Source organism: Anoplopoma fimbria, chromosome 7 (genome assembly GCF_027596085.1).
Source record: "Anoplopoma fimbria isolate UVic2021 breed Golden Eagle Sablefish chromosome 7, Afim_UVic_2022, whole genome shotgun sequence".
Lineage (NCBI taxonomy): Eukaryota > Metazoa > Chordata > Actinopteri > Perciformes > Anoplopomatidae > Anoplopoma > Anoplopoma fimbria.
Window position 1 is genome coordinate 8,897,189 of NC_072455.1, and position 26,205 is coordinate 8,923,393.

The following is a 26,205-nucleotide window of genomic DNA, read 5'->3' on the forward strand; positions in this document are numbered from 1 at the left end:
TAATACTTCTTCACTCTCCATCTTCTTGTCTGTCTGTCCCTTTCCTACATGTTGTCTGCTTTTGTCTCCCCTGTTCTCTGACTTTTCTTTATGTGTACGTGTGTCTGTTTATATGAATGTGTGTGCACACTCATGTGTGTATGTGTTTGCACATGCCTGGGTTCTTGTGTGTACGTGCCTGTGCATATGTTTGTCTGCATGTGTGTCTGTGTTTGTGTGTGTGTGTGTGTGTGTGTGTGTGTGTGTGTGTGTGTGTGTGTGTGTGTGTGTGTTTCCTCTCTCCGGCCAGGTGAGAAGGTCATGCAGGATGATGAGTTCACCTGTGACCTTTTCCGCTTCCTGCAGCTGCTCTGTGAAGGACACAACTCAGGTGTGTGTGTGTGTGTGTTGTCTGTTTTCTATTCCGTGAATTGATCTGAAAATATGGCTGAGCCTCTACATATGGGGTACATTTATTAATACTGTTAATGCTGGTTTGAATGCTGATTACAGTTTGAAAAATGTATGGGAAATTTGTTTTTTCAACCAACATGTAAAAAAATGTTTATTGTCTTAATCAGCCCACTGATTGAAGCAGATTCACTTCTTATATTTTGATTCTTTAAGCTTTCCTCCATGTGGATTTCATTCTGAGGCATTACATACAATGTTCTACAGAAATGTTACCAATACTTTATTTATCCATTTTTTAAAACACCTTTTACAAGCACAAAATTGCAGTATTTTGTGATATCTTGTTTCAGACTTCCAGAACTACTTGAGGACACAAACGGGGAACAATACGACAGTCAACATCATTATCTCTACTGTTGACTACCTCCTCAGAGTACAGGTAAGCTCCATTTGTTCACTTCTGCTGGTTCCTGGTTGGTATACATTAAAGGCATCTTCACTGAGTCATACAGTTCTCATACGGACTAAAAAGAACAACTTCCATTATTTTAGTTACTCATTGCTTCTAAAATACAGTTCAGTGTGAACTTAAGCAACACAAATGTGATCCTTTACTATTTAAATCTTGTCTAAAAGGAAATTCTAATTTTTTATGTTTTTACATTAATACAGTTATGACACCATTTCATGCACCTGCTTTATTGGCAGAGAAACAGTTATGCAGCACCAATTACCTGGTTAACAAATAATTGTGACATAACTTGTGACAACGTCCTAGGCATTTGCCACCATAAATTTACCTGTCTCCCAAATGTACACAACTCTTCCAGGAAAGTCAGATGGAATCATTTATCTGTGCACTGCCCCCAATGCAGACCACTGTACATACCATGCACACCTTTCTTTTGCTGTATTGTCTTGCAGAGCCACCCTCTGGTTTTTCTTAGACTAACTCTATTCATCATTTTGCACTCTTGCAGAAAAGCAATGCAGTGTATGGTTGTCAACAACAGTTTGTGAAGTTCCCCCAAAGATACAGTGGGGCAAAAAAGTATTTAGTCAGCCACCAATTGTGCAAGTTCTCCCACTTAAAAAGATGAGAGAGGCCTGTAATTTTCATCATAGGTATACCTAAACTATGAGAGACAAAATGAGAAACAAAATTCCTGAAAATCACATTGTCTGATTTTTAAAGAATATATTTGCAAATTATGGTGGAAAATAAGTATTTGGTCAATAACAAAAGTTCATCTCAATACTTTGTTATATACCCTTTGTTGGCAATGACAGAGGTCAAACGTTTTCTGTAAGTCTTCACAAGCTTTTCACACACTGTTGCTGGTATTTTGGCCCATTCCTCCATGCAGATCTCCTCTAGAGCAGTGATGTTTTGGGGCTGTCGCTGGGCAACACGGACTTTCAACTCCCTCCACAGATTTTCTATGGGGTTGAGATCTGGAGACTGGCTAGGCCACTCCAGGACCTTGAAATGCTTCTTACGAAGCCACTCCTTCGTTGCCCGGGCGGTGTGTTTGGGATCATTGTCATGCTGAAAGACCCAGCCACGTTTCATCTTCAATGCCCTTGCTGATGGAAGGAGGTTTTCACTCAAAATCTCACGATACATGGCCCCATTCATTCTTTCCTTTACACGGATCAGTCGTCCTGGTCCCCTTGCAGAAAAACAGCCCCAAAGCATGATGTTTCCACCCCCATGCTTCACAGTAGGTATGGTGTTCTTTGGATGCAACTCGGCATTCTTTCTCCTCCAAACACGACGAGTTGAGTTTTTACCAAAAAGTTCTATTTTGGTTTCATCTGACCATATGACATTCTCCCAATCCTCTTCTGGATCATCCAAATGCTCTCTAGCAAACTTCAGACGGGCCTGGACAGGTACTGGCTTAAGCAGGGGGACACGTCTGGCACTGCAGGATTTGAGTCCCTGGCGGCGTAGTGTGTTACTGATGGTAGCCTTTGTTACTTTGGTCCCAGCTCTCTGCAGGTCATTCACTAGGTCCCCCGTGTGGTTCTGGGATTTTTGTTCACCGTTCTTGTGATCATTTTGGCCCCACGGGGTGAGATCTTGCGTGGAGCCCCAGATTGAGGGAGATTATCAGTGGTCTTGTATGTCTTCCATTTTCTAATAATTGCTCCCACAGTTGATTTCTTCACACCAAGCTGCTTACCTATTGCAGATTCAGTCTTCCCAGCCTGGTGCAGGTCTACAATTTTGTTTCTGGTGTCCTTTGACAGCTCTTTGGTCTTGGCCATAGTGGAGTTTGGAGTGTGACTGTTTGAGGTTGTGGACAGGTGTCTTTTATACTGATAACAAGTTCAAACAGGTGCCATTAATACAGGTAACGAGTGGAGGACAGAGGAGCCTCTTAAAGAAGAAGTTACAGGTCTGTGAGAGCCAGAAATCTTGCTTGTTTGTAGGTGACCAAATACTTATTTTACCGAGGAATTTACCAATTAATTCATTAAAAATCCTACAATGTCATTTCCTGGATTCTCCCCCCATTCTGTCTCTCATAGTTGAAGTGTACCTATGATGAAAATTACAGGCGTCTCTCATCTTTTTAAGTGGGAGAACTTGCACAATTGGTGGCTTACTAAATACTTTTTTGCCCCACTGTATGTTACAGAAAACTGACAGTGTTCTGCCTGTATTACTGAATGGAAAGTCAATTTTTGTTCTTTATGTTTACATTAGTCCCCTTTTTCTCCACACAGTCTTACATCTGGAAGAGATAACAATAATAATCAAAACAGTTAAAACTGTAACATCAATTTATTAACTGGTTGTTAATCTGTCTAATTGTTGTCTTCTTTCATCCATTCCAGGAGTCCATCAGTGATTTCTATTGGTATTATTCTGGGAAAGATGTTATTGACGAGCAGGGCCAGAGGAATTTCTCTAAAGCAATAAATGTGGCCAAGCAGGTTTTCAATACACTCACAGAGTACATCCAGGTACGAGAAGACTGTTTAAGTCACTGTTAGAAAGACTAAACTAACACCTGTAGTTCTCAGAAAATTCAACTTTCTCAAAAGTTGATGAAAAGATTTTAAATTGAAGGTGTTTATCATTAATATATCATAATTAGTAATTGGTGATTATTAGAGGTCCCTTAACAGAGTGAGCTGTTCCTACATTCAGATGCTACGACAGTGTTTCCTAACTTCTGACCATATTCATTTGAGGAAATGTTTACAGTCACAATTATGAAAATAAGAAAGGAATTATGTTGACAGTAGCCATGCTAGTGATCTGACAGAAACATGTTCGACTATGTAGGTAATGGACAGCTTGAAAGCAACATTACATGGATTTTCTACTATATGTGTAGGCTGTAACTGTGGCAAACGCTCACATATCTGACCGTAGGAAACCCTGATTATGAATGTTGCTAATGCTGTTGTAGGGTCCGTGTACTGGCAACCAGCAGAGTTTGGCCCACAGTCGACTGTGGGACGCTGTGGTCGGATTTCTGCATGTCTTCGCTCATATGCAGATGAAATTGTCTCAGGTGAGTTAAAACGACTGTGGACAAGGTGGTGACAATAAACACAACATCCCCACTTTGAGTTCAGCCATTGACCTTTCTTACCGCATCTCTCTGTCCCCTTATTTTCTGTCTTTTTTCCACTGTAAACTATCTTATGTGGGAAAAAAGTGCCCAGATGTAGTACTTCCTCACCTTCTACCACTACCATACTATACAACCACAGCTGTTGAGACCAGCCTCCCTGTGAAGAAAGCTCATCTTGGTCAGTTGTATAGCTAAAGCAAAAGACCAGAACAAAGAATGACCTGAGAGTTTTGCACACTGCAGCGTCCTCCACCTGGAAACATATTATAATTAAAAATAAACTGCATTCATGCTTTTTGCCCTTTCGTGTGTCAATTCAAATTCTGAATTAATAAATCAAAGGGGATATGATAAACATTTCCTGGAATTCATAGTAACAATCCTTTGTTATGGCATCAAATATTAATATCTCACTTAAAATATCAATGCGAGAAACCTTTCTGAGGCAGTTCTCCCTGCGATTGCTCACAAAGTGGAGATGGCTCTGAAAGTCTCAACTTGTCTTTTTGTCTTTTTCTTTATTTGCATCAGGACTCCAGTCAGATTGAGTTACTGAAAGAACTGATGGATCTTCAGAAAGATATGGTGGTCATGCTGCTGTCTATGCTGGAGGGTAGGTTTGCTTTTCATGAGTACTCCGGTATTGAATGTTTTTCCGCGCTCACCCACCGGCAAAAGGTTCAACGAATGACGGAAAATAACACACTTTGCCGTTGAATGTGAATCAGAAGTAAACGTAGTTACCGTGACCTCATCCATTGGGAAGCCTCGAATTCTGGTCGTCACCATTTTGGTTTTTTTTACTAAATGAACATCATGTTGTATTGAAGAAGACTTTAAACTAGAGCTTGAGACCATAAACTCAGGATTATAATATTTACTGAGCTAATAAATCAAGAGAGAAGTAGAGTAATTTTTCATAGACTTCTATACAATCAGACTTATTTTTGCTATTTTTTTTCCAGAGGAGTCGCCCCCTAATGAGCCTTAGAAATAATGCGAGTCTAAGGCACTTCAGCATTGGCTTTACTTTTCAAAACCGGAGTTTGTCGCAAGGTTTGCACCTGGCACAACCTTAACAGAAAATGAGCAGGGAGCCCAGGGGGCTGATAACACGGAAGAAAGCCAAGGATCGTTCATTTGCACATACCACCCACATAACAACAACACAGAGCTCGCGGAAAATTGGAACATTTTCTCTTTCAGTACATCCTTAAAATGTAGCCCACAACTATCAATGTCCTCAGACAAATGAACAGTGTCATAAGCATGTGCAAATACTTTGACATAGGCTTTGTCTCTTGTGGATGGTTAAAAATATGCCACTTTGTGTCGTGGTTTCACAGGTAATGTGGTGAATGGGACCATTGGGAAGCAGATGGTGGACATGCTGGTGGAGTCCTCCAACAATGTGGAGATGATCCTGAAGTTTTTTGACATGTTCCTCAAGCTGAAAGACCTAACCTCCTCAGATGCCTTCAAGGAGTATGACCCTGACGGAAAAGGCAAGGCTCTAAAACCACTTTTCATCACATTTGTCATTGGGGAAGCATCAGAATGAGATCATTAGAGGGAGCTGCTGATTATTTATAGATTTATGAATTCACTCACAGGTGTCATCTCCAAAAGGGACTTCCATAAGGCCATGGAGAGCCACAAACACTACACCCAGTCTGAGACAGAGTTCCTGCTCTCATGTGCTGAGACTGATGAGAATGAGCTCCTGGACTATGAAGAATTTGTGGAGCGCTTTCATGAGCCAGCCAAGGTAACGACCTAGATGTTTTCAGATCTTTTTATAAAGTCTTATAAGGGCCTTAAATTGTCCAAATGTAAGCCCGTCAATCCTTAAAATCTGTTAATAAACCTATTCTTAGAGGACGGTTTTAACATCTCAAAGGGGGTTTATTGGGAGAGCTCGCTTGTTATTTCTATTTATGTCTTCTTTTCCTGTCTTTCTTTCTTCCGCCTTTCCATTTGTTGTACTCCACAAAGGAGTTGGAGATATTTGTTAGCAATATCCCAGTAGAATTTGGTATAATTCATGCCAGCATGGGGCATCCCTTGTTCTTAGGCTTCTTGATTGGCAGCTCAGTCAGACAATAATAAATCCCTTTGTTTTTGTTGGTTTTGGGGTGACAAAAAAATGTCTAATGCTTGAATTAGACTGAGGTGGGACAAGGAGGAGATAGTGTTTAATTAGTTTCTAAGCTCAACTGAGACATCAAAAGAGCGACAACATACTGTAGTTTAATTTTATACTGTCACGACTTTTCTAATACTTGATTCAAATCAAAATGCCTATAGACTGTTTCTACATTATGTATTTAAATGTAATTTAAGTTGTTTTTTCCCTTCACAAACCTGGGTAGATTATAAATATTAGATTAAAGACTGCAAATTACAGTCACATTTATGCCAGAAAAACATTTACTCCAGAAAAAAGGACTCAAATAATACCATTTGAGTTTTGAGTTTAGGACTTCTGTGACTATAAACAGAAAGCATTTTTACTGTAACAATTTAGATATGTGGAATGTATTTGTATTGCACCTCAAGTATTCAGAGTCTCAGGCATGTCTGAGTTTTGTTTTTTTCTTAATTTACGACTCTAATCTTTAACTTTTTTTTCAAATTGATTTACATTTTTGAGATTTTACTACAAAAAAATTATTTCAAAAATTACTCCTGTCCCCTGGCTCCGTGATTTATTTATTTTTTATCTACAACGGCCCTAATCAACAGTTTCATAGTTGGAAATATGCTGAAAAATGAAATTGTAATGTGAAAAAAACAACACTTAAACCTAAACTGTTATTCAAAAGGACATTGGCTTCAATGTGGCGGTTTTGCTGACCAACCTATCGGAGCACATGCCTCATGACACCCGGCTGCAGACCTTCTTGGAGCTGGCAGATAGTGTCCTCAACTACTTCCAACCCTACCTGGGTCGGATCGAGATCATGGGGAGTGCAAAGCGCATCGAGAGGGTCTACTTTGAGATCAGTGAGTCGAGTCGAACACAGTGGGAGAAACCTCAGGTAAAGTGGGTGCATCACGTAAAATAATATTACATTTGTAAATTTTATTGTCTCACCACTTGATTAGGTAACTGTGTGGAATAGTGACAACTTTTTCCTTCCACATCCTTTTTTTTCAATAATGTACCTTCTGCACAGGTCAAAGAATCCAAGCGTCAGTTCATCTTTGATGTGGTAAATGAAGGCGGGGAGAAGGAGAAGATGGAGCTGTTTGTAAACTTCTGCGAGGACACCATCTTTGAAATGCAGCTGGCGGCTCGGATGTCCGACGCCGGCGAGCGATCAGCGGTGAAAGAGGAGAGTGAGCGGGAGAAGCCGGACGAGGAGAGCCCTGAGATGGGCTTCTTCTCTGTCACCACTGTCCGCATGGCTCTGATAGCTCTGCGATACAACGTTATGGTGCTGATAAAGGTGAGGGCTCACACAGAACCAAACACAGCTAACAATCGAAGTGAGTATTTTAAAGGAATAGTTTATGAAAATATGCTTTTTTTTTTTTGTGTGAGGGGGATAAGAAGATTGATAACAATTTCATGTCTGTGAGTACAATAACTGGTCAGAGATGCTGCACAAAAGTCAGTAAGCTTTAGAGGCGTTGGTAGGTGTATTTGAACTGTGGACAAAACTGTGTTTCCCCCTGCTTCCAGTCTTTATGTTCAGCTATCTAGGCTAATCATGTCCTAAACAGTGAACCCCTAATCACAAATGAAACTTGTATCCATCTACTCATAGTACTCCTAAATTGAAAGCTAATAAGTGCATATTCCAAAAATTGGTGCTATTCCTGTAAAATATTCAGAATTCCAATTTTTGGAACTTTTTAAAGAGCAAGGGAATATCATTTTTAGTTTTCAGAAATACTTTCAGAACTACTAATATGCTATTGTAAGAATGTGTCATATGGCCTTGATGTGATTTGCAGTCAACAGATTACATTACATTACATTACAGTCATTTAGCAGACGCTTTTATCCAAAGCGACTTACAATCAGTAGTATATTACATATCATTCACCCATTCACACACTGATGACAGGCTACCATGCAAGGTGCCACCATCAGACTCTAACTAACATTCATGCAACATCCAGTCCACACCGATGGCAAGCCTTCGGGAGCAACTTGGGGTTAAGTGTCTTGCCCAAGGACACATCGACTGCCGAGGCCGGGTATCGAACCACCGACCCTCTGATTGGAGAACTACCTTGCTCTCCACTACGCCACAGCCGCCCCTACAGATACACAGCATCCTGCTCTCCAGACGCTGCAACTGAAGCCCTTTCTCTCAGTTAAAGGACTTTTGTCCAACAGCGGGGCCTGTCAGTAGGATAAGTGTTGGTGTCTTCTATCATACAGGCACTGTTGTTTGGAGTACAATAATTACTGGTTTTAAGTAGAAAAAATATACATTGCAGGACTCTTGTAAGCAACTTTGATCAAATAATTATTCAGCTAACAAGACAGAGGTATAGGTTGTTCGGTACAGAGAGGATGTCCAGTGTTTAAGTCTACTCACAAATACCAAGCAATTTGAAGAGAGCTCCGTGCCCAGCAGCAGCTGCTCCTTCTCTGACAAGGACCAGAGCTTTGCCCCTCTGCTCCGCTGGTCCCCGCTTCTCCTCGCTTCTCCTCGCTGATCCAGATGGGACCAGCCATGATGACCTGTTCATCACCTTCTGCAGGAAGTTCTTCTGTGTTTGCCGTTGGACGGAAAGAAGTTGCAGGTAGAAGCAGGACTTGGAGCTCATCGCCGACTTCCTGGGAGCCAACACCTACAACACGCTGCTGCAGGCTCACGCCGTAATGCTGAACCCGCTGGTGTGAAGGGAAGAACAGTTGAACCAGAACCAGGACTAGGCGGGCAGAATGTCAGACCCTTGTGCAGTAAATTGAGAGGTTTTCTAAAGGGACTCTGGCAGCTGCAGATCTTAATGGCACAAGGCAGTGGCACTCATGGAATTACTACCACTTTTGTTCACAGGGGCTGCCGAAAACAACACAAAATGAAAGAACATTCCTTGTTAATACTCAATAGCAAAGCAGTTAATTACCACTGAATTGACCATTCACATCTCCTTTTCCTCTCTTGTCAGGTACTGTCCATGAAAGCTTTGAAGAAGCAGATGAAGAAGATAAAGAACATGACAGTTAAGGACATGGTGACCACCGTGGTGTCTTTCTACTGGTCGGTGTTGCTGGGCCTACTCCACGTGGCGTTCAGTGTGGCCCGAGGATTTTGCCGGATCTTCTACAACACCTTCATGGGAGGCAATCTGGTGGAGGGGGCCAAGACCATAAAGGTTGCTATACATGTTTCTGAAAGAATAGAGCAGTGTATCAATAGGTCATCAAGACAAACTAAATATATAAACTGCCTCCATTCCAGGTGTCAGAGCTGCTGGCCAACATGCCTGACCCCACCCAGGACGAGGTGAGGGGTGAAGGGGAGGACAGAGAGAAGAGACCCTCTGCTAAAGAGGACCTGGCTGACCTGGCAGTCAACACCAGTGAGACCGAGCTGCTGTCGGACATTTTTGGCCTGGACTTAAGGAGAGAGGGGGGGCAGTACAAGATCACCCCACATAACCCCAATGCCAGCCTGACCGAACTGCTCAACTCCCCAGTTCCTTCCCCAACACCTCCAACCCCACCCACAGCACCCCCACCTGAGCTCAGACGGAGGCATCAGGTAAGTTATTTCTTATTTCTAATTCATGAACACGTGTATCAAATCCAATAGAAATCCATCCCAAGGTTTCAGTTGTGGTGGACCAACTGTCAGACTACATTGAAAAATAAACTGCCATCAAATTTAAAGCTCAGAGGTTTTAGCCTCAAAATGCTATTTTCCTCTAAAAAGGAATTTACCACAAGTCCTGATTTGACCCCTGAGGTTTCTGCATGACGACCCTGCTACAAACGATATATAAACATCCTTAATCAGTGTATTACACACAGTAACTTTGGCGATTGGAGCACTCCCAGAAATAGACAGCAGCATGGCCATTGAAGCTAAGTAATGTACCGCTGTGGGCGAAACGTTAGTTCAGATCCCACAATAACACAAACAAACTGATCGAGGCAGCGGTAGACCAGCAACTTGCTCTGCAAGGAAAACTCTCTTATTGTTAGTCGAGTCTGGGGGCTTTGAAGAGAGTTAAAGTAACGGCTTCAGTTCCCCGCTGATAAGGGCTGTCTGATGGCTGAAGGTAAAGCAGTGGAAGATTCTGAATGTAGCTTACACTTTAACTGATGTTGATTATGTTTGGTGGCTAAAATACAAATGTTCTGCTGCTCCCGTCCACAGCTGCTTTACCTTGCCATCAGACAACACTTTCCGGTGGGGAATTGAAGCTATTATATCATTCAAAGCCACAAGACTCCATTGACAAAAACAGTAATTTTACCTTGCAGTACATACAGCCCCACTTTAAAATGTACATTTTTCCAAACTTATTACAGCCATCGTCGACTCAGCTAGGGCTAGCATTCAAATTATTCTTAACCTAACTGATTAGCTTACTTTGGTATTCTATGTCACTGCATTTTGCTAACAGCTAAGTGTATATTTCCATTTGAAACCCCCAATAAGAATGCAGACGGACCCGCCCTTTAAACAAACCACAAAATGTTTTCAGATTCTGATTCAAATGTTGCTGATTACGGTGATGAGAGAACAGAGAGAAAAAATATCACAACTATTCAAACTTTAGCAGAAAATGTGTGTTCATGACGGATCATATAAGCCCTTGAAGGTTTTAAGTGCCTCTTAGCCATGCAGCTAGCATGGCAAAAATACGCTTGTTTGTCTAATAATATTTTCTGTTTAAATCACAGAGCTCTTCCTCAGAGGAGAAGGAAGCAACAGCAGAGACAGAATGTGAACCTGAGAAAACATCAGAGTATGTATACTTTTGTGTAATGTAATCTGATTATTACAGATATTGTAAAAAAACAAAATGTACTGTATGGACAGTGCAGACATTAAGGTAAAGCATACAGCTATGAAAGGCCATTAAACCACAGTTACAGAAGAAGAACTTTCTGGTCGTTTGTGTCTCTTTTGGTTATTTTGTGGGGGTTTTTGTTAGTTTTGCATCTTTCAGTGGTCATTCGGTCATTCTTGTGACTTCCCATCAAGAAATGTTAGCAATGCCTTGTAGACTACTAGACAGTAGGCCCATTCAGCAATCTGTCCAAGACAATCAATGGGAATATGTTGAGTTAAAAATCTAGTTACATAAAAAATATATACACATTTACAACTTAGAATAAGCACTTGCCCATTCCATTCACCTAGCCCTCTAAATGACTGAAACAGTATTTTATTGTTAGCTGTGTGAAAATGTGAATTGTTTTGTGATTTCAGGGATGGACATGTAGAGAAACAAGAGAAACAACAGAAGAATGAGAAAATTAAGCCAAAAGTGAGAAGGCATCACACCTCAAAGTCTGATGAACCGGATCTGCAGGAGTCTGCCTTCCTGAAGAAGATCCTAGCCTACCAGAGGAAACTACTGGTACAAGGAACTTCTCTGTCCGTTTGTTACAGTGGTGGTGGTCAACTCTCTGTCAACTCGGTATTTTTTCAGTCTAACAATAACTATTTGGACCTTGAAACAGTTTTTTCCACCCACCTTGTTCTGTGTGCATTCTGAAGTTCAGCTGAAACTTATAAGAGGATTAGCTGGACAGTTCTTTCATAGTTACAGCATTTTTATCCAAATTCCCTCTTTGTGTTACCATCCCTCAACTGCAGCTCCGCACGGGAACGCCATCCAGGGAAAAACAAAGAGGGAAATGTATCTTCAGAATTTGTCTAACTCAGCCTGCTGAATCCTCATATTAACTTGAATTAACTTTACACAGAACGAGAACCCACCACTTTTTGTTGACAGACAATGCTCACCATCAGTTGACGCAGTTTTTAGGAGTTCACACTCAAAACCAGGTGTTGGAAGTCCAACACCTGGTTTTGAGTGTGAAACATCCAGACATAACATTAGTAACTTCTCTTTCTGTCTCCCCTGCAGAACTACTTTGCAAGGAACTTCTACAACATGAGGATGCTGGCGCTGTTCGTTGCCTTTGCAATCAATTTCATCCTCCTATTTTATAAGGTAACGTTATAGCAGGGACGTTGTTATCAGGCAAGAGACGGAAACCTCAATTCTTCATAGACCTTTTTTGCTTTTAGCAAATGGAGAAAGAGAAGTAATGGCACATTCAAACCAATAAAACTTGCAGTAAGACACTGCACGGAGCTGTATTTGTGTGCTGATAAAGGGTAGAGGTAGAAAATGAAATTTGATATTTTGAAAGTTATCAATGCGGCACTATTTTTCTCCTCTAAACGCTTGCGAGGTTAACGTTCAAATTAGCCCAATGCTAATGGAAACTGTATGTTTCCTGTAAACACAGAAGTTTATTTGAAAATACGTGGAAGCCAACACACCATCCCTGACACGCCCAGAAACTGACGCTAGAGGGGGACCTAGAGCATCATAGTTAGAAGCATAGGGTTACTTACCAAGCGTCAGTATGTGTTGCCTTCGGGGTGAAAATGTGTCAGTGAGTCAAATGACCAATGTAGTGCGGAAGTTGTTGCTCGTAATAATGGACTCACAGAGAACTATCACCCAACTTTGCAGTTCCCTTCTCTTCTACATAGCTTGTTCGTATCCAGCTCATAGTTTTTTCGTTTTACACCCCACAACTGTTATGTTTTGGTTTAGCCTCACTACTCCATCAGCTTGTTTCCAGGCAGCTGTTTTTAGTGAAAAAGCTCCATAAACCAACTGTACACCACCTGCTCAGCATCAAACAGCAGACAGACACAGTTGGAGACTAGCTGGTGAACAAATTGGAGCATTCTTCACTTATTTACTTGTCTTTTTTTATTATAAAGCAGGTGTAGGTGCTTTACAAATGCTGTGAAAGCATCAAAATGCTCTATTCACATAGAAATTGCGCACAGCCGTAAGGACTTCCATAAGGTTGTGACATACAATCCAAGAATCCCTTGGCTGCAGTGACGCTGTGAAGATATATGGGAGGGGGGGCTTAAATAGACAGGCGCTAAAATTAAGTGTTTTCAGACAGAGTGTGAATACAGGTTTACGCAGACAGTATGGAAAAAATATATAGTTTTTTAAACATTTAAGCATCTAAACATGTTCCAGTAGAAACCCAAAATACAAGACTGAACCTTAAAATAAGCAAGATGTGCCTCCTTTAAACAACTATGAAATCGTTCCTGCCAGGTTTCTACATCCTCATCTGTGGTCGAGGAAAGGGAAGTGGCGTACACCAGCAGCCAACCAGACAACAGCGTTCAGTGGGATCCACTGGGAGGAGACGCAATGGAGACAAAGGAGGAGGCGGTGGATGAGGCCGGGGAGCCCCTGAAGCCCGTCACAGTCCGTTTTGTCCTGGAGGAGAGCACTGGATACATGGAGCCCATGTTACGGATCCTGGCTGTCCTGCACACTGTCATCTCCTTCTTCTGCATCATTGGATACTACTGTCTCAAGGCACGATACTGACTATTGATACAGCAGAAATAATTCCAAACATTTTAATCTCTATCCGTCATTGAAACCAAAAAATAATTTGTCCATACAGTCCGTCTTATTCAATTATTAGTGATATTTTCAAATATTTCAAATCCAAGGATTTTAACTTTATTATTTATAATTGTATTGCTGTGTGTGTGTGTGTGTGTGTGTGTGTGTGTGTGTGTGTGTGTGTGTGTGTGGTGTAGGTACCACTGGTGATCTTTAAGCGTGAAAAGGAGGTGGCCAGGAAGCTGGAATTTGATGGACTTTACATCACAGAACAACCATCTGAGGATGACATCAAAGGACAGTGGGACAGACTGGTAATCAACACACAGTGAGTAGGCCCTGTGTGTGTACGAGGGTGTGTATAGATGAGCTTGTAGTGCGTGCTATGCAGTATATATGTAAAACATCCCTTGACAAGATGTGTGAAGAACCAGGTGGAAGAATATGAGATGCGGTTCCATCTTGTGCTTTTTGTTGCAGTTTTTTACACTTACATTTGTTAATAATGCACCTTTATGTTTGTCCTCCGATTTTTAGATCTTTCCCTAACAACTACTGGGATAAGTTTGTGAAGAGGAAGGTAGGTGCTCCTGTTTTTGTACTCACTAACGGTCTTTTCCTACCACCGGGTGTCCTAAAGTTTCCAGCTAAGAGTTTTCCTCTTAAGAGCCTTTTACAAAACTGTGGGATTTACTAAATAACAAAGACCACTCCCGTGCGAAGAGAAGGGGCTGAGATAAAATAGAAAAGATAGGACTGAAGAACAAGTTGAATTAAGATAGATATAGGTTGATTCATTGATTTTAGGTTAGATTAGTAATTCTGACGGCTGAGTCTAACATCATCAGTGCTGCAAACTGTTTCCTGTATTTTGTCCAAAAATATGGATTAAAAGTGTTTTACAAACCACTGATGTGATGAGGCACATTACTGACTGTGAGTAGGTCTTAGGGCCAGGTTCTCCTAGAAAAGTGAAGCCAATGAGGAAATGCCTTAAACATGCATTCTCTCTAATGGCCATCAGGGCGAGACTCGTCCGGTTGCAAAAATAAGTTTTGTTGTATAGAAGTCAATTAGAAAATGACTCAACTTCTCACTTGATTTATTCCCTCAGTAAACATTGTAAACATGAGTTTATGGTCTCAAGCTCTAGTTTAAAGTCTTCTTCAATACAGCGTGATGTTCACTTAGTAAATGATGGTCCCGACGGCCCAAAAACAAAATGGTGACGAAATTATGGTTCAATTAGGGTCAAATAGACAATAAAGCAGGGTATGCTTTAGGGCAGGGCTACCTTGTGATTGACAGGTTGCTACTACTACCAGAGCCGTAAAAGACGTCTAAACGTCACTCATTCACTGTCCAAATATGGTCATTTCATTTGTTTGCAAAAGCTGGCGACAGTCAAAATCCAAGATGGCAACGGCCAAAATGCCAAACTTCAGGCTTCAAAACGGCAGTCAACGAACCAAAGGGTGACGTCAAGGACTACGTCCACTTCTTATATACAGTCTATGTGTCTGATGGAGTACGGAATAAGATCTGGACCTGTTTGGACAGCAGGTTGCATCAAACCATTGGGGAGAGATTATGCTGACTTTCGTCTCTGTAATCAGTAACATACAGTACCAGTCAAAAGTTTGGACACACCTTCTCATTCAACTACTTTGAAGAATCTAAAATATAAAACATATTCTGGTTTGTTGAGCATTTGTTTGTTTACCACATAATTCCATATGTGTTCCTTCATAGTTTGGATGTCTTCAATACTAATCTGCAATGTAGAATTTATTTTTTTTTAAATAAAGAAAAACCATTGAATGAGAAGGTGTGTCCAAACTTTTGACTGGTACTGTACACGATTTACAAAGTACCTGCACGTCACACACTGCATCACTTCGGGATGTAAGTTTAGCCTGACAGAGGGAGCTGTGTGCCACTTTAAGCTTTCTCTCTGACAGACATACTCTAACTTCCCTCTCACACACACACACACACACACACACACACACACACACACACACACACACACACACACACACACACACACACACACACACACACACACACACAGTCAATATCACTCCATCTCTCTTTTCTCTGTCTTCATAGTTATGTCAGATACGTTTTTACGTCTTTAAAAACACATTATATGGTGATTTGATTCACATTTCAGTGGGTCCTTCTCCCTCCTGCCTGCGTGTCTCCTCACAGTTCTACTCTCCCTTTTTGGTAATTTGACTAATAGCTAATGACCAATGAAAGCTTCTAAATAGACATGGTAGCCCTTGTTTATCTGTATGGACAGTTCATTTAGAACATTATTATGAACTAAGGCCAGGACACATTTTTCTCCTGTAATTCTGGGAGGTTTATTAAAAATAAAATAAAAGATAAGTTTTGGCATGCTAAACCTTGTGAGCCTTAAGCTCCCAACCACTCTAGTAAAACACAGTAGATGTGCTGGCGTTTTAAAAATATACAATTATTTTGGAAAAATATACAATTATTTTGGAAAGTGTTTCTTCTTCAAGAGGTCCTGCTCTTCCTCAGGTGATGGATAAATATGGAGAGTTCTACGGCCATGACCGCATCAGTGAGCTGCTGGGAATGGACAAGGCTGCTCTGGACTTCAGCGACTCTCACAAAAAGAGAAAGCCAAGGAGAGACAGCTCACTGGCTGCTGTGTGAGTATTCTGTGTGTGTGCAGAGACAAATATGTACTAATTCTTCCCCTGCACACTAAGAGCTTGATTACAATGAATTAGCAGATTAACCAATGACCCGATTTACACACAGATTTAATTTTGTTGTGGCAATAATGCATCTGCATGCATTAAACTACTGTAATCAAAGGAGTGCTTCTATTAAGGCATAAAAAACATGAAAGGGTAGTATTTAAATATACAACTTTTTACAGATTTACTAAGCAGGGACTGCAGTAATGTTAACAATGGCCACAGCATTCCATGGTGTGTTGGCCATAATTGTCATGTACTTTATATGATCAAAAATACACATGCTGTTCTGTTGATCACCCATTCAACAGTGTACAGCTTCTATGGATCCACCAACGACGGCGCATTCATTAACAGCTCAGGCTCCATTTTTTTATTTTATGTATTGATTTTTACCCATAATGGCCCTAATACGCTGTTGTATTTACTATAAGTTGCCAATTTAAAGGTCTCTTTTTGAAAAAGGGTGTGCTTCAGAGGCTCGACTCTGGTCATATAGTATCACACATGATGGTCCTCTGTGAGCACCTTCTCCCTCTGTTATCAGGCTGAACTCCATTGATGTCAAGTACCAGATCTGGAAGCTGGGGGTTGTATTCACAGACAATGTAAGTATGTAGAGGCAGAACCATGCATGTCTGGCTCCATGTGGATTTACTGCTGAGCTTCCTGTTCACAAATAACACTTTCTTGTCTTTAACTTTAAGAATCTAAATTATCAAGTTGTTCACAGTTATTCCTGAACTATTAATGAAAATTAGGTTGGCCATTAATACAAATTAAAATACTGTTTATGTATGATAAAAAAATATAAAACTGTGGCTTAATTTACCATAATTTGTTTTCAGCTCTGATTTAAATATACCACACTTTCACTACAATATACTCTGTATATTGCACTACACTGACTTATTGAATAAGGTTATAGCTGTTACTAATGTGGTTTCTCGCCGATATGTGAATATTTAATAAATTATTTATTTATTACCTGGGCATGGATAGCAACAAATAATTGAATCATTAACAGTCACTTCAAATCACATTATCATGAACTAATTCACTTACCTGCAAATTAAGTTGAATAATTGAGCATTGATATGTTCAATTTGAAATGCACCGTTGTCAATATGTATCTGTAATAGTCACTTGCTTGACTAACCCCTCTCTCCCTGGCTCCTTGTAGTCCTTCCTGTATCTGGCCTGGTATATGACCATGTCCATCCTGGGTCACTATAACAACTTCTTCTTTGCTGCCCATCTGCTGGACATCGCCATGGGCTTCAAGACGTTGCGTACCATCCTGTCCTCAGTCACACACAATGGCAAACAGGTAAACAACTGCGTGCTCAGCTGCAGTGCAGTCAACATAAATACAACTGGACACATATTTTGGCATTAGCTCGCTTTTACTCAAACACCTACCTGCAACTACTGTATGTAAACCAAAATAACAGACATTGATCGGTCCCCATCTGAAGTCCCATTGGCAGACTAGACATTTAGCTGACTCACTTCTACGCTGTTGATTCTCAGATCTACCTCCAAGACATTAAAGACTGGCTAGCTCATCATGTCCTTCAGTTTAATGAGGACAGGACAGAGATGCTTCCCTCTAGCCCACCACATCACACCACTGTTACTGTCATCAACTAATTTAAATGAATTCCATTTAAATTAACCTTCCAAGTGTGTTGCAGACAAAATATAATGTCTTAACCTACATATGACCTCCAAATTTAACCAAGGAAAGAAAAGTGAAGCAGTGCATTCTTTACCCTAACAATCAATATTATTTTTTTCTACAGTTGTCCACAAGTGATTATGAACAACCCATAATGACACCAACACAGAAATACTACACTCCATATGTCCAGATAGACAGATCAACCATTATACACAACATTTCATACAGCATTTTACAGTATACTAAAGTGCTGACTGAGTTAACAATGTTGTACTATAGTGCATCACAGCAGCCTCGTCCTCTCCTCTGTCTTCCAGCTGGTGTTAACAGTTGGCCTGTTAGCAGTGGTGGTGTACCTCTACACAGTAGTGGCCTTCAACTTCTTCAGGAAGTTTTACAACAAGGGTGAAGATGGAGAACTGCCTGATATGAAGTGCGACGACATGTTGACAGTGAGTATGAGAAGTGTGTAGCTTTAAGGTCAGACCATAGACTGTATATAAAGTGGACAGTCACTGCGACATCGCCCATTGGTTTGAGAACTACAGTTTTGAAACACTGAGTTCCAAGTAGGTCTATCTGTGGATTTGCACAACTACAGGACAGGACTACAACATGACACAGCCACAAAACAATAGCAGTTCAATCTCGGAACCGGTCAGCTATCAGTATGACTACAGAGAAAGCCTCCGGGGGCAAGGGGCTTTATTTTCTGGGGTTCCGGTTGAGCAAGCTGATATCCAGGCCAACACTTCTGTTTACCATGCACTGTTCCTTGTCCGATTAGCAACTTCGGATGCAAGACTAAATGTTGTAAATATTGTCAGTTTACAAGCTAATTTTAAACCGATTTGAAGCACGTCTGCGTCGGTGGGTTCAAAGATTTCAATTCAGTCAATCTGTTCCGCCTCTTTTGCTCTCCACAAAGAATGTTTAGCTGCATCACTTCCAATGCCAGAATCTGGTCCCATTGCCTACTGATCCTAACATTTTTATTTCTGTTAGGCATTTAACATGGGGGTCTATAGGGATTGACCTCGGTTTGCAGCCATCCTCAAGTGGCCATTTGAGGAACTGCACAATTTGTCACTTTTGTTTGAGTCAGACACATTCTCAAAGCATTGTGCTCTACTAGAATGGCAAATACAGTTGACTTGACAGTGCAATGGCTCAGAGGAGCATTCCGGGATAACGACATGACTTGGATGGTCGGTGTTAACTCTGAGCATTATGACAACATTTTAGAATGTGATAAGGAACAAATACCTGATCGGACATTAAATGAATGAGCTTACAATGGGTAAAATGTGGATGAAGGGTGAGTTAATAGTTTTTGCTTTGTCTCAACAAGTAACAGTTAGATGAATGGTGACAGCTGAGACAGATCATTTCTGGTGAGATATTCTGAAACTACAATCTGCACATTACATTTGTTAAAATATCTTTATCTTTGGCTCATTGCAGTGGCTCACTGATGTTAAGCACATGTCAAAAGCCTGTTTCATTGAAAGTAGGAAGTATCATGAGGAGCCTGTCAGTAAAGAGCGTCCAGCTCCATTTATGGACAGAAAGTCATGGGTCCGAGCTTTTGGTATGACGGTGTTCACCCTCAGGCTCTGTATGCGGTTCAGCTGAGCTGCTGTAAGATTACACGCTCTTTTTTGGTCCTGTTTATTTTCCAGCTATCTGTTAGAATTTTAGGAATAGAATAGGAATAGGATCAGAAGGGGGGATTTTATGCTACCAACCTGGGGTGCTTATCATTTTGAAAGCTCAAGTAAAAGCTCTTTGGGTACAGTAACAGTGATGATCCTGGATAACGGGATCTGGAAAATCAAGTGAAAACTGGGCAACCAGTTTCATGATGCCGGGAGCAGGTTGGCTACAGTAGCAGCATAAACTCCTATTGTGGTTTGTCCTCGTTAAAGGTGAACTAGCTTTATGGTACAGGTTAGTGACACTGTGAGCTTAGCACAACCATAGCTGCTAACCCACGAATCTCACTTCATGCTACAGGCCATGGTACTGGGATAGCACGATTATTATGCATTATAATTTTGGTTGTGTAACTCATATTTACAAAAGGTCTGTGCCCTTGATGCATATTAGCCTAACAGGTATATTCAGGTGGGATGAATAAACATTTGATAGGAGTCAGATATCTAGGAACATCTTGTCAGTGATGGAGGGAGGAAACGAGTAAAGACAGAATGAATGACTGCTGTGATGAGGCTGTTCCCTGCTACCAAGCCATCTGATAGGAATACTATAAAAGGACTCTGTGGTGTGTGTTTTCTGGGGGGAGGGGGTCCTTCTGTCACCCGGAAATTTCAGGACACACACACTCTAATCCCCTATAGTCAGTCACCCATAGCATTCCATAGAGCTCCTCTGTTTCCTATTAAGGGTCCGCGGGTGGCAGCTCTAACTGATGTACAGGAAGGTGACAGGAGCTTAGTGGGATGGAGGGATGGACAGATAAAGGGCCACTGCCTCTGGCAGGTTTCTGCTCTTTCCTCTCCTCCCTTAATGTGAATAAATCCCTTAAAATAATACTCACACTAGAATGAGAGCTGATCTCTTCTTTTCGATTCATTTATTTTTCGCTTAGCCTTCACCTCTCTCTCTCTGTTTAGGGGTTTTCCCATCATGTTCCCTCTTTCTCTTTTTGCTCAGTTTTTCTTGTTCCCTTAATAAACACAGTATGTGTGTTCAACCATTTCTTGTCTTTCCACCTTTTTCCAGGTTTTTCACATTTACCAAGATGCATTCTCTTGAGACTGAGACTCATTCTATTTCTTTCAAAGGCATTTTCTCTTTTCAAGTGATTGTGTATTTTGGACTTTGTTGTTCAAATGAGGTACATAATCAATGACCTGCAATTTTTAAATGTTACTTAAATTTAGTGCAAAAAAAAAAAGGTTTGCACGTCATTGCATCATCTTAGCAAAGTTGTTTTTAATTCAGTCGATGTAATTTGCAATAATCACAACTGCTTCCCATTTCAGATCAAGCACGTAACGTTCTCCCCCCTCTCCCTGTGTGTCTCTTGCCCCATCTCCCAGTGCTACATGTTCCACATGTATGTAGGTGTGAGAGCAGGTGGAGGGATTGGTGACCAGATTGAGGACCCAGCAGGTGACGAGTATGAGATCTACCGCATCATCTTTGACATTACCTTTTTCTTCTTCGTCATTGTTATCCTCCTGGCCATCATCCAGGGTGAGGGATCCGACGCGCGCACACACACACACACACACACACACACACACACACACACACACACACACACACACACACACACACACACACACACACACACACACACACTGATTCCCTTTTGTTGTTATGCTGGTTACGGTAAAACTAGTCCTGAGTTGCCTCCATCACTGTCCAGGTCAGATCCATATCTTATAACCATGCTTCAGCACTCATGATCATGAGTGGCTTTTATGTTCTTACATCAGAGAAGTCTAATATCTGAGACTTGAGTTCACATTTGCCAATAAATTTGCCATCTTTTTGCAGTAACACTGTCAACTCATATCCATGAATATTGTTATTAATATGTTATTTGGGCAGTAACTAAAGATTTTATAACACTCTTTAAGAGACACAGTCATTGCAACATACACACTGAGCTTTGCCTCGGTTGAGCTACTTATTTTTCCTATCTGCGTCTCAAGAGTTAGACCCTGACCTTCAATTAAGGATGCAACCAAACAGATCCTACGAATGGAAACTGTAACCTCCTGCTCACTGGTTTCCCAAAGACATCACTTAGCAACTTCAACTCGTGCAAAATGCTTCAGCTGGAGTAATAACAAAAATAAGAAGACCTGTCACTCCAGTGCTCGCCTCTCTACACTGGCTAACAGTATCCTATATGATTGATTTGAGTTCCTACAAAGCAGAATGTCTGTCACTCTATAGTCATACACTCTTAGATCAAGTACCTCAGAGAACCTTATCAGAGTATGAATAAATTAATGCCTTTTTTTTATTATCTAGTTTGACAGATATTCCAGTGTCAAATATTTCCAAATAGCTGATACTTTGCTCACTTACACTCTCAGCTAGCATCTGCCATATCGGTACTACGCATGTACATTTCTCAGCAGAGATGAGAAAGAAGTGAGCTGGTTCGCACTAAAAGTGAAGCAAACTTTTTGCGGGGTGCAATGATATAGAAAGTCAATGCAAATAAGTGGATAAATGGGAATTTGAGCCTGGCGATGCAAAAATGCGAAATTTGCGTAATTGAGTACTGCAGTGTCGTGAAAGCTTAACTGCATTGAGATCCTGTGATGCCCTGATGTTGTTTAATCAGATAAAGCCTTCAGTGGGCACCCAGAGCTCTTCCTCATATTTGATCAGGCACCAGTGTGCTGTGTGAACTATGTGAATGAACCATAGTCTGTTTATTTTATAAACAATAAAGTTGCTGACGTATTTATGCCTAGATGACTCTTTTTTTTAGTGCTGATGTAGCAGGTACAGTGTTAGCATAGCCTAGCACTAATCGATCCGAACTCCATTCAGGAAAGTTGTTTGCTTTTCATCTTGCAGCCAGACCAAATAAACAATGAATTCAGACTTTTTACAAATATCAGTATCTGAACAACTCTCACTACAAAAACAACTGCATATATTAGATGTAGTACTATTAAAGGTCCTTTAAATGTGGTTGTGGTCCAGGTGGCTAATGTCTACAACATCTGTGGTCTGAACACTCTAGGGTTGATCATTGATGCTTTTGGGGAACTGAGGGACCAGCAGGAACAAGTGAAAGAAGACATGGAGGTGAAAAGACACACACTCACATTCTTTACCACTACAAACAATGTACTATTATACAGCACATGAATGACAGGTGTAATATAGAAATGCATGGAAATAAACACTGCAGGTAAATGTTTTGTGTAATGACAATCACTTAACACTGACACGTTTCTTTTCCAGACCAAATGTTTTATCTGTGGAATAGGTAATGACTACTTTGACACAGTGCCACATGGCTTTGAAACGCACACGCTACAGGAGCACAACCTTGCCAACTACCTGTGAGTACATCTGGAGATAGTATGTGTTTTTGTGTGTTGACTGGTAAACTCTAATGTTGTGCCAACCTGTATTTTATAATTATGCCTGCCTTATGCAAAACACCTGAGTTTTTTGAGTGATGGAACACAAATCGGTAAACGACAGCATGGCTGTTGGAGGTTTCTTGTATTCAGTGAATTATTATAATTATGTGTAGTTCTTTTTTTGCCCAATTTGGGTAAAAAGACTCAGCTCCCATCAGCTTCAGAGCTCTGTGTTGATAGTACATTGGTTGGATTTTATTTAACATCAGGCTATGTTGGTGTGTGTTTGTGCATGTGGGTGTATGTGTGATAATATTGTAGGATGTTTTCTAATGTGCGTGTTTGTGTGTGTGTTTCAGATTCTTTGTGATGTATCTCATCAACAAAGATGAAACAGAGCACACAGGCCAGGTAAAGCAGCTCCTTTTCCTTTGGTCTCAATACATGTAAATTACTGTATGATTATGAATGTTTTAATGTAGTTTGTAGCCTACAGCTCAGCTTTAAGCGTTCCTACAGTTGAAGCATACTGAGTCCTTTAATGGTTCAGTATCCGTGTTTCCATTCACATATTTCTTATATGCATTAAAGTATTGCTTTAGAAGTATTTAGAAGTATAAGCTGTATCGAAACGACAACATTTGTTAAAACTTTCCTCAATTGTGCCCAAAAGTTTTTTATGCTCGCTTCAGATGGGTTTTGCCATATTTGATGCGCTTAATGGATTATGGAAGTGCCTTTTCCGAATAAATTGTGGCTTAGCGAATATTTAACTCACATGACTGATCAGCTGTTTTTTCTTTGTCTCCGGACAGCATGAAACATGACCAATCCTAAGTGACAAAAAAGAACAATTAAAACTAATCAATTGAAAGAAAGAGAAGACTTCTCACCACTTTTTTTCATCTTACATGTGTTAGATGGCCAAGGCCACTTGTTTTGTTTCCGGTTCGCAACCTTTCCTACTTCTTCTACTCTGTTTACTGGTGGACTACAGCCATGTGTTGTCTGCAGTACCACTATCTGACCAAACTAAGCTGTAGCTGAGTTTATTTGCTCCAAACCAGTTGATGGAAACTAATTCACCTTTATTTTTTGCAACATTTCAAAAGTTTGATTGACAATTGAATGGAAACACAGAGTGTTTGAAGCTGCTGTTACTAACCTAAGTATTTCTGATTCCAAATATGCTGTATATAATGTAATCCCTTCCTTCCTCTTCCCATCTGTCTTAAAGGAGTCGTACGTTTGGAAGATGTACCAGGAGCGTTGCTGGGAGTTTTTCCCTGCTGGTGACTGTTTCCGGAAACAGTACGAGGATCAGCTCAACTGATCTGTTCTTGGAGCAACAAACTCTCCCCTTTCATACTGCAACCTGTTCAAGGCCCTCTAAAGCCATCTTCCTGTTGCTTATCCCTCAAACCTTTCTAACTGTTCTCTAAGGAGTCCCTGTTCTACCGAACAAAGGGTTCTACACTTGACTCCATTTCCCAGTTGAGCAAGAAACACATTTCCAGCTTCCTCAACAGACCCCACCCTAAGCCTTCCTCCTGGCTCTTCCTCATCCAGGCACTCAACACGCCAGCTCTGCCCCAACTTCCAGCACACTTTGTTTGGAATGCTTCTAACTCTGACTTTGTACATAGAAAATACCAGAGTCTATGCTGTACAATACGGGACTGGTGGCACGTCAAGGTTTTTGGCCCAGATGATGACTTCTTTGCTTCATATTATTCTACATTCACAGTAACAAGCAAAAAATACTATGGAATACTGGAGCAAAGGAAAAGGGAAGGACCAGACGGATAAGGGAGGAGAGTGGAAGGAAAACGAAGAGAGAAATCTTCTTAAAAGACTTTCAGGACAATGACCGATACACAAAGAGCAGACATTACTATGATGATTTTTACGACTTTTCATGTGTACAATGCACGTTGCATGTAGGTACAGGTTGTGGACGCAAAAAAGGAGCACCTGTTCAACCCTGCTGTAATCCAACGCAACAGCTCTGCAATAATCAGACCTTTGAGAAGCTTTCTATGTCAGCTTTTGTTAAAGACTGTCAAAGAGGTGAGGCAACGATTAAACTCTAGTTTGTGGAACATGTCAAGTGGGAAGATGTTAGGTGCCTCTAAATAATAATATCTAATGCAACACCACTAAACTTCAGCCTCCCGCAATTACAAGAGTCAAATCAACACCTCTGTGACACCGTCAACTAAAACTGAACATCCTGATCTTCACAAATAGGGCTGTTGTACTGGATTGAATTAAAGTATAGTTTACAGATGTTCTTATTGTGTCCTTACCCTGTACATGCCAACACTGTGTGTGAAGGGCTCCTTAACTTAGTGTTCACATTTGCTAGCACCATGATCAAAAGTCTGTTTTGTTCCAGTAGAGCTGAGTGACCTGGACACATGCCAAAGTATGGACATCAACAAGTCATAATCCTCCATGAGCCTGCAAGTTATCTATATCTTTTTCTCTTTCTTCTTTTAAAAGACTACAGAAATAAATAAATCCCCCAAAGTATGTTTTCAAAAATGGTTAAATTTATTAATGACATTAGTAACTGAATATATATATTTTTTTATTTTATGTGATCTTTTGCCCCAATAGCAGCATGGCCTTAGGATAGAGATGTGTGTCTGTCCAACAGTCTGGTCCAGATCATAATAGGTGGGCAACCATTGGTCAGATGGCCATGAAATTTAAGGTTCTAAGAATAGCAAAAAAGTCAGCATGGTTGTTCTGTGCAGTAGTGTTGTGGTGTGTAAGGAACATCACAGCCTCTAGGTGTCACTAGTCGGGGTTAGGACTTTTTTCAGTTAATGCTACTTAATTAGGTCTGTTAGCTAAGATAAATAATCAACCAGACTGGAGCAGCCCATCAGTCACAGCTGTAGGATGGGCCGAAGACACATGATCAATGTATGGATGGAAGCAGGGGGATGGGAGAACGGAGGATATAGTGCCTTACTCAGCCAGGGGTGAGTTATGCAAGCTGAAGGAGGAGAGAGGAATGTCAGAGAGCCTCCCATAAATACAATGTAAAGACTGAGGATGACTCCTAGAGCAGGTTTACTGTGGTGGTGTTT

The 26,205-nt window shown here is 40.8% G+C and overlaps 1 protein-coding gene across 1 annotated transcript in view; it reads left to right on the plus strand.

The window, feature by feature from the left end:
* ryr2a (ryanodine receptor 2a (cardiac)) overlaps positions 1 to 25,627 on the plus strand; it is a 150,820-nt gene extending 125,193 nt beyond the window's left edge. Inside the window, 26 exon segments of the mRNA XM_054601717.1 lie at positions 290 to 370; positions 744 to 832; positions 3,241 to 3,369; positions 3,822 to 3,926; positions 4,521 to 4,602; positions 5,336 to 5,494; positions 5,603 to 5,757; positions 6,815 to 7,030; positions 7,169 to 7,441; positions 9,123 to 9,329; positions 9,416 to 9,718; positions 10,867 to 10,931; positions 11,399 to 11,549; positions 12,063 to 12,149; positions 13,293 to 13,562; positions 13,793 to 13,923; positions 14,133 to 14,175; positions 16,149 to 16,282; positions 16,881 to 16,941; positions 17,517 to 17,663; positions 18,335 to 18,469; positions 21,083 to 21,239; positions 22,756 to 22,820; positions 22,980 to 23,080; positions 23,464 to 23,515; positions 24,342 to 25,627. Of these exon segments, the coding sequence (XP_054457692.1) occupies positions 290 to 370; positions 744 to 832; positions 3,241 to 3,369; positions 3,822 to 3,926; positions 4,521 to 4,602; positions 5,336 to 5,494; positions 5,603 to 5,757; positions 6,815 to 7,030; positions 7,169 to 7,441; positions 9,123 to 9,329; positions 9,416 to 9,718; positions 10,867 to 10,931; positions 11,399 to 11,549; positions 12,063 to 12,149; positions 13,293 to 13,562; positions 13,793 to 13,923; positions 14,133 to 14,175; positions 16,149 to 16,282; positions 16,881 to 16,941; positions 17,517 to 17,663; positions 18,335 to 18,469; positions 21,083 to 21,239; positions 22,756 to 22,820; positions 22,980 to 23,080; positions 23,464 to 23,515; positions 24,342 to 24,437 (3,494 nt within the window). The 3' untranslated portion in view covers positions 24,438 to 25,627.
* Positions 25,628 to 26,205: the final 578 nt, after the last annotated feature.